The following is an 8005-nucleotide window of genomic DNA, read 5'->3' as shown; positions in this document are numbered from 1 at the left end:
GTTGGCGGACCATCTTTTGTTTTGTATGAGGTTGCTTATGTCATATGGTATAGAGTTTTTTATTGGATTAGGCAGTGGAGGCCTTTGCCTCACTCTATTCTAGCAGTTTTGAGTTGTTCCAAAATTTTATTCTTGTAAAACATGTATCTTTAGATTTGATCTCAATTTAGCATAGTCATGGTTGGTGTTCTTTGAGCACTTCTGATGCTCTTTGTTATTTTTGGACATTTAAACTCATTTTTTTGCTCATTCTATTAGAATGGTTCTTCCTTTGCTATTCAAAAAAATATATTAAGCTTGTAACAACTAATTCAACAATCATTCTTCAACAAGTTCACTTCATTTTCTCACAATTAGGAGATTTTTACATCATTCAAGTTGAAAATGAGTTGCCTATTGTGCATGACCCTGAAATCCTCAATCATAACAACTAATTATTAAAGTCAATTAATCATGTCATCTTTTTCTAGCTTATGATAAAAAGGGATTTTCCCTAGACAAAAAATTTACACTGACAAAGCTCTTTATTCCAAAAGTTACATGGTTAAACATCTACATTTCAATTTCATCATCAATGATTGAATACCTGAATAATGATACAAGTACAACTAACTTTCAGTGGACCATAGCTGTTTCATGTACATTCGTTAAGTGAACTTCCTAGACAACGTAGTTAAGGATATGTTGTCTGGTACGACTAACACAGTGTCACTGTCTTTCCAAAGACACACAACCTTTTTCTCACTCTTTTTACAACATGAGTAATGTTGGTGTTTTTCCAAGTGGGTCAAGAGGGTCAACTCATGGTGTGATCTTTGTCAATTGCATCAAATTCCCATTCACTTATCTCTTCTGCTGACTCATCCTCGCTTGATTTATCGAGTTCTTCGATCGATATTGTTTTCATAGTAAATGATGGAGATTTTTTCTTTTTATCTTGCTTGTTTTTATTAGGCAACTTGGAAGTAGGGGATGGAGTTTGACTTGAGGGTGTTTCTGCCTTTTCAATTGGTGCCTCAATTTGCAACTTTGGTCTCTCAATTGATTCAAAATCTTGTTTTATTTTCTCAATGGCATGTATCAGTTCTGTCACCTTGTCCTTATCTTTTCTGTATCAAAATTGTAATTGTTTAAGCAAACAACGCGTTATACATATAACGCGTAACATGAGAAAAAGAGACAATGGTCACGATCAATTAATACGTGTATTTTGTAGGGAATCTATATTGAGACTCAGCATACCTGCAAATACCTTCCTTTTGAATGTGAAATTGCTTGTTCATGAAGTCGACTATATTCAAAGTGGTTAAAATCTGACAAGTGGAAAAAAACGATCATTAGTTGTATGTTATAAAAACAAACATTATAAAGATAAATTACCTTGGATTCTATGTCCAAATACTCTTCTTCAACTTTTTTCCTTGGATTCTCTACGGTCGAACCGTCACTATTTACTGGTATTTCTAACCTGATAAAAATCAACAGTTGAAGGCATGGGTTTGACACAAATAATAATTCAGAAGGGCTGAATGTCATACCCTTGACTTGATCTTAAATTATCCACAAGTGTTCTTATTTGAGGAACAGATGAACCAAGATTTTCCTAACATAAGAGTAAGCCTTACAGTGATGTGAAGATAAGAAAAATGAAGTAAATAAGTTAATATTACAGAGTTAGGATTATGCATTACCTTATAAGAAGACAGAAGATTAACAACCAAATTCACAAAATAATCTCCATATCTCTCAAGCTCAGCACTTCAGATGTAAAAGGAAAAATAAATAATCAATAGATGAAAATGCACATTTTTAAGTCCAATAAAATAACTATCATGCCATATAGTAATTTGTAGAACAAACTCAAAAAAAGTATAATTTCAAATGTTATTTGAATCATATTTGATTGTTAAACTACAGGACATACTTGATCTGCTCCTCACTTGTCTTAGTAAGAGAGGTTTTAAATGTCCATGTGTGCTCTAGAAAATTGACCCATGTATCAACAACCTTGGCTTCGGTTGTATAAGAAGCAATGGCCCGTAACATCTCGTCTTCCTAATATAAGGAAAACATTCATAGTAAAATGGCATGCTTGTATTACGAACTTCCTAATGATGCGCATGGAAGAAAAATCTTTGTACCTTTGATTTTAAATGTACAATAATTTCATTGCTCGCATCGTCAAATTGGTCTTTTTCTTCTTTTGCATTACGGAGACGTGTACGAGCAGATGTCAACAAGGTGTTCACCTACAAAACTTGATATGATCAATGCAGATGCTATGCAACAAAACTTAAAAAGGTACAGTTCCTGAATTCAAATGTTCTTTTAGCATTGTGATTAAAGCATTCAAGAAGAGGTGGACTAAAGAACCTTTTTAAGTTTGTCTTCGAGCTCATTTTTCTGCTTCTCGAGTTCTTCAATCTCTGCTCCCAGCTCCTGAAAAAAATACTCTGGCATGTAATTTGACATATTCATCGATTTCTTTTCATATATCTTAATTTGTTTCTATACCTGCAACAAGAGAAAATAATCTGATAATGTACCTTCTCGATTTCGCTAACCTCATTGGACTTGGTTACCCGAAAATGAAGTGCTTCTTCTTTCTGAGATCTGCTTGAGAATAAAAACAACAATAACATCAATGGAAGAAAAATATTAAAAAGTTCATTCAACATTTTCAATGTTTCCATACAAACTTTCATCTAACCAAAAGATCAGATGAGATGCAACAAGTTCAAAACTTTACTTCAAAACAAAAACGATATGTATCGTGCAACATAAAGTCTGTTTAGTACCTTTGCGCAATATGAAGGCACTTGCATATACAAGAAAAAAAACTGTTCTACTCTTTTCTTTAATCTTAAGAAACTCAGAAGCATGATAACTATTTCTGTCACCTGTGATCCGAAATGCGACTCTGAGCTTTTGTGGTAGAATTTGCAAGAGATTCTGACAAAATTTTCATTTTATCAACCTGGAAGTGATTCAATCACCCACCATCACCCACAAAAAGTTTAACATCATGAGCAGGAAATTGAGCATCATTTCACTGTGAATACAAAAAGTATGCCTACTTACAAATGCAATTGAGTAAGTATAAATAATACAATATTGATCAGTGTAGAACACATATATGTGTTCAGTCTTTAGGACTCTACAAGTTTATGGCAAAGAATTGATAAAAATGGATTTACATGCATTATGGAAATTCTAGAATTCAGGTTAGATCAGCCTAAAGCAGGAGGAAATATTAAATGTTGAACCGAAAACATTGAAAGAGTGCTTTGTGCCCCTCAAAGTCAGTTATTTAACAAATTACAAATACAATATCAATTTTGATTACTTTTTATGCTCTTTTCGATGAATCGAAACCATAACGTAACAGATAAAACGTATCAGTAGTAGAAGAGATAAGAAAAATGACCTTTTCAGCATGAACTTCTGGAGAATCGCCAAAGCTAAAGTCTTTCTTTTTCAATAAGAGCTCCTCCAATTTAGAACACATTTGAACATTTTTCATAGCTTCATCTAAAGCCTGCCCATAAACAAAAATGCTCATTTACAACTAACTAAGGTACAAATTTACGCATAGATACATGATCTCGTGATCTTAATCCATTAATAATTGCCAAAAATATCCTCATAACTTCATTAGCCATATAAGAAGCTCACCTCTATTGTAACAGACGTTGTCTCGACTGAATTTGATGCCTTCATCTTGTCAATTTTATCTTTCAGATTGCAGGCTTCAACTTCTATTCTGAGATAGGAGAGTGTATCACATACAAGTGGAGAAAAGAAAAATAAATTCACTCCAAATAATAACATTGGTTCAAAGCATTATAAATCAAGAAGATCAATATTGTTTTGTAACAACCTCATGAGATCAGCATTTACTTTCAGCCCTGAAATTGAAGCTTGGACATATTGAAGTAACTCTTCCCGTTTCGCCTGTTGAAATTATAATGTGGAAAAGGAAAATGAGTATATGTGTACATGTGTGTAGGTTTGTTTATATTGACGATAAACGAATAAGCCTATAAAAAAGTATATAAAAATACTTACTAGTACTTCATCTTCATATCCAGAAAATGCTTTTGCCAACGTCTGTACACTGGATAACAAGGCAGTTTGTTCTTCCTTCCCCCCTTTAATGCAAAGCCTAAACAACACCGAACGGAAACAAAATCGCTAACTATCTTCGACCAACATTTGGCTTCAGAACATCAGTTTACCAAAGAAAGAGATAAACAAAGACAAATTTACCCATATATCTCTGAAAGTAGTGAAACTTCTTCCTCATTTGGTTCTTCAAGAATCTGAGTCACACAAAAGAGTTAACCTGCGGTTAAATTCCATAAATCAGCAAATATAAAGCTAAGCTTTGAGCAACGGTAAATTTGAAATACATTGCATCAAGTAACTAACCATTGACAATGTTATACCCTCAAGAGCTTGACTGTGGAGAAAAACATCTTGAAAATTTTTTGGTTCACCCGGAACACCAGGGTCTACATAGTAAATCTGTACATGGTTATGTACTTAGCATATAATGATATATCTGAGGCCATAAAATAACACAAGCAACAACAATGATGAAGGGCTTAACAAACCAAGGTAGGTGTTGTAGGCGAATCCTTAGAATCATCTGAAACAAATTGGTCGTCTTGATCTCTTGCATTGGCAGAGTCAGTGGCGGTGGTTGTAGCAGAAAGTCTCTCAACTTCTTTGAGGGCAACTAACCACCTTCTAAGCAACTGAACTCTCTCTATCCCTCTACATGATACAGAAACTTCTTCTAACCGTTTTACAGTATGCCTAAAACTTTGCATATTCCGCGATACCTACTCATTCATCAATAATAACAAAACCATCTCAGACATGATATAATACGAATTTCAAAATTCATGAATCTACATATTGCTTACACTACAAGGCACACATCCAAGTAAAAACATTCCACCGAATAAACACACTATTTTATACACATTCTCTTCTATTGATTGAAATTGACATCATTCATTTGAATTTCATTCAATAAAATTCTAAAAAACTAAATCGGTGGATCATACATCGAACAAAAGGAGATTTTACGTACAATGCGGTCCTGTATGATTTTGGCGCCTCCGGCGACGGCATTGCTTGCATGATGAACGACGGTGTCAGCGTAATTGCGAACAGTGCGGGTGAGATTGCTCTGGCCACCTGCTTCGACGGCTCTGTTGACCGCCGATCTTACCCACGACATTGTTCTAAATTATTTCAAATTCCTTCTTCACCTTTGCGGTACATGCATGTGTATGAAGATAGTCTGTTTGATCGGTGATGAAGAAAAATGGAGAAAGAAAGGAAGAAGAAGTCAAGCATGTTAGATCAAAGTTCCATGTTTTGGCATCAATTTCGATTCCTTTGCCTTCACTTTCGCTCTATGTTTATTCAAATTATTATTATTATAATTATTATTATTATTATTATTTTGTTCTTACTATTTTTACCTCTAAAATCTCATTATTAATTAACTTAAGGGATAATTAACTAACTCCTTGCAAAAGATTAAATTCAGATAATGTGTTTTATATTGTTATCTTCAAACGTGATGAATTAATAAATTGACTTCCATGTTTATTCTTTTCTTATTTTATGATGATGGGCTAAAATGAGTTTTTCAAATTTTGAAAGGACTAAATTGATTTTTTTTCTTATTTTTAATGGTAACATCCAAAAGGGAAAAAAAATTTAAATAACCATGTTTAATAAAAAAAAAATACCAAAAAAACCATGTTTTCGGGGGTATTTACCAAACTGTCTAGGTTTGGAACCGGCTGAAAGTGGATGCGCCAAATGATTTGGCGCATGCTTATGGAGATAGCCATTTCAAATGGCGCAAATGTGCAAAAATTAGGGCTAAATTTTTTTAGCCATTTGAAATGGCGCATAAGGCCACCATTCAACACATAGGCGCCATTTCATTTGGCTCCTATGTGTTGGTTTAATTTTTTTTTTTAAAAAAACACCCTTTTGTGTATTTTCGCGCACCGTTTTTTATTCCGGTCTATTAATTTTGGAAAAATGTCTGATAAATCGATTTCAGAAAATGCGTAGTAACCCTGAATAATGTTGGCGATTTCAGTTATTCAATAAAGCACAATTTATTGATGAAAGATCGAGGAAAGGTTACAAGAGGTGGTAAGCGAAATTGATACATTGTCGTAAAAAAAACAGAGTAGATTAAACTTGCGACGAGGTTGAGCCACGACTAGGGCATCTTTTTCTATTGTGCCCCACTTGACGACAAATGCTGCATTTTCGTTCCATTTTGTCGTGGACGTCCATTTCGGTTCTAATACGTGTACTATTAGGACAACCCTTTTTCTTTCACCGCATTGCGTCGTTATGCCAAACTACCTCTCCATCATACTCAGGCCAGTAATCCTCCTTGGCTACCACTGGAAATGCAGCACTGTAAACTCAGAGCAATGTCTGAGTCTTGTAAATTGGAGACAGTAGTGATTTTGCATCGCGGTGCGCATACACACATGCAGCTATGACGTGTGAGCAAGGCATATGAAAAGCTTGAAACCTTCCATAGTCGCACCAATCTTCGTCCAGAAGAACCCTATATTGTTGTTTGGCAAACCCTCATTGTGGTCAATTGTTTCGCGCACACTGAACGTGCGGTTGAATCGGTCGAAAGAAGTAACTTGATGAGTGTTTGCTTTTGCCGTTTGCTGTTGCATAAATTTCATGCAACTATCACTTAATAGTTGACCAAATTGCCTAACATCACCCCATTTTCTGCCTCTCGTTGAGAAGAGCGAAGCCATCCTAAAGTAGGTAGCCTCCACTAGTGCTGTGATAGGAAGGTTATGAATGCCTTTGAAAACGCCATTCATGGATTCCACGAGATTTGTCGTCATATGGCCCCATCGCACGCCTTTGTCGTAAGCCCTTGTCCATTTCTCCCTAGAAAGGTTATCTATCCAACTACCTGCCTCTGGATTTGTCATTACAATCTCACTCCGATAATGCTGGAATGTGGGTTGGGTCAATGCATAACCAGCATTGACCAGGGCCTTCCTTAGATGTCTGTCCTTGATCTCCCGCATGAAGTTCTGGGCGATGTGGCGAATACAATAGACGTGTTTTGATGGCGGGTCATGCCATCTGTTTGCTGGATTATTATAGGCACTCTCAATGGAAGCGTGCCTATCGGAGATTAAACAGATGTCAGGCTGAGGAGTAACATGTTCTCGGAGGTTCCTTAGAAAGAAACTCCAAGCCGCCGCAGTTTCACCTTCGACAATTGCGAACGCCACTGGAAATATGTTGTTGTTCCCGTCTTGTGCAACCGCCATGAGCATGGTTCCTTTGTATTTACCGTATAACCATGTTCCATCAATTTGAAGTATGGATTTACAATGTGCAAACCCTCGTACGCAAGGTTTGAACGCCCATAAAAGCCGATGGAATAATCTGTTTCCTTGGACAGGGTTTCCATCCGGGGCATGTGCGGGCAGTGTCTCTAGAATAGTAACAGTGCCAGGTGCGTAACTATGTAGCGCATTGAGGTATCGGGGAAGAATTTTGTATGACTCCTCCCAGTTGCCGTAGACTGTCTCAATTGCTTTTGTTTTTGCAACCCACGCCTTTCTGTAAGATGGAGTGTAGTTGAAGGTTGTAACTATATGCGAGATAATATTTTTGACCTTCAGAGACGGATCAGATCTTATTAGAGGCAAGATCTCCTGACAGATGAGATCGGCACTGAGTTTCGTATGATCCTGGGAAGTGTTAGGGTTGACACATGTGTGTTGTTGCGTAATCGACCCTATTTTCCATGCATTACTTCTCTTCCTATAAGAATCCAACAGTCTGAAGCCACACTCTGGATTCTTACAAGTGATTACATACCGTTCCAGGTTTGAACGATCTACTTCAAAATCAACGTTGTGTGTCATGTGCCATTTTTTATTATTCTAAGACATGCCTCCTTAGAGGGAAA

General features: G+C 36.2%; 1 protein-coding gene across 2 annotated transcripts; it reads right to left on the bottom strand.

Annotated features, from left to right (window-relative positions):
* Nucleotides 1-461: 461 nt before the first annotated feature.
* Nucleotides 462-5411, bottom strand: LOC131635369 (uncharacterized). 2 transcript variants are annotated; one of them, XM_058905984.1, is made up of 18 exons: nucleotides 5102-5411; nucleotides 4617-4847; nucleotides 4432-4527; nucleotides 4270-4322; nucleotides 4069-4165; nucleotides 3881-3954; nucleotides 3676-3763; nucleotides 3428-3538; nucleotides 2901-2977; nucleotides 2547-2613; nucleotides 2374-2439; nucleotides 2142-2249; nucleotides 1925-2055; nucleotides 1692-1758; nucleotides 1539-1603; nucleotides 1381-1468; nucleotides 1243-1313; nucleotides 462-1109 (listed from the first exon to the last, which is right to left on the bottom strand). In XM_058905984.1, the coding sequence occupies exons 1-18, from the start codon at nucleotides 5249-5251 to the stop codon at nucleotides 797-799; spliced, it is 1953 nt and encodes a 650-aa protein (XP_058761967.1). In that variant the 5' UTR covers nucleotides 5252-5411; the 3' UTR covers nucleotides 462-796. The 2 variants fall into 2 exon arrangements, with proteins under 2 accessions (XP_058761967.1, XP_058761968.1); XM_058905985.1 differs by lacking the exon at nucleotides 5102-5411 and having other exon boundaries at nucleotides 4432-4514; nucleotides 4617-4742.
* Nucleotides 5412-8005: the final 2594 nt, after the last annotated feature.

This window comes from Vicia villosa, unplaced genomic scaffold (genome assembly GCF_029867415.1).
Source record: "Vicia villosa cultivar HV-30 ecotype Madison, WI unplaced genomic scaffold, Vvil1.0 ctg.001471F_1_1, whole genome shotgun sequence".
NCBI lineage: Eukaryota > Viridiplantae > Streptophyta > Magnoliopsida > Fabales > Fabaceae > Vicia > Vicia villosa.
Note: the sequence above shows the minus strand (reverse complement) of the source record. Positions and strands in the feature narration are given on the sequence as shown.

Coding starts and splice junctions, on each gene's coding strand:
- LOC131635369 (XM_058905984.1), bottom strand. CDS start 5,251: ATGTCGTGGGTAAGATCGGCGGTCAACAGAGCCGTCGAAGCAGGTGGC. Junction 4,166..4,269: donor CTACTTTCAGAGATATATGG/GTAAATTTGTCT, acceptor GGTGTTGTTTAG/GCTTTGCATTAAAGGGGGGA. Junction 3,764..3,880: donor GTAAATGCTGATCTCATGAG/GTTGTTACAAAA, acceptor CTCCTATCTCAG/AATAGAAGTTGAAGCCTGCA.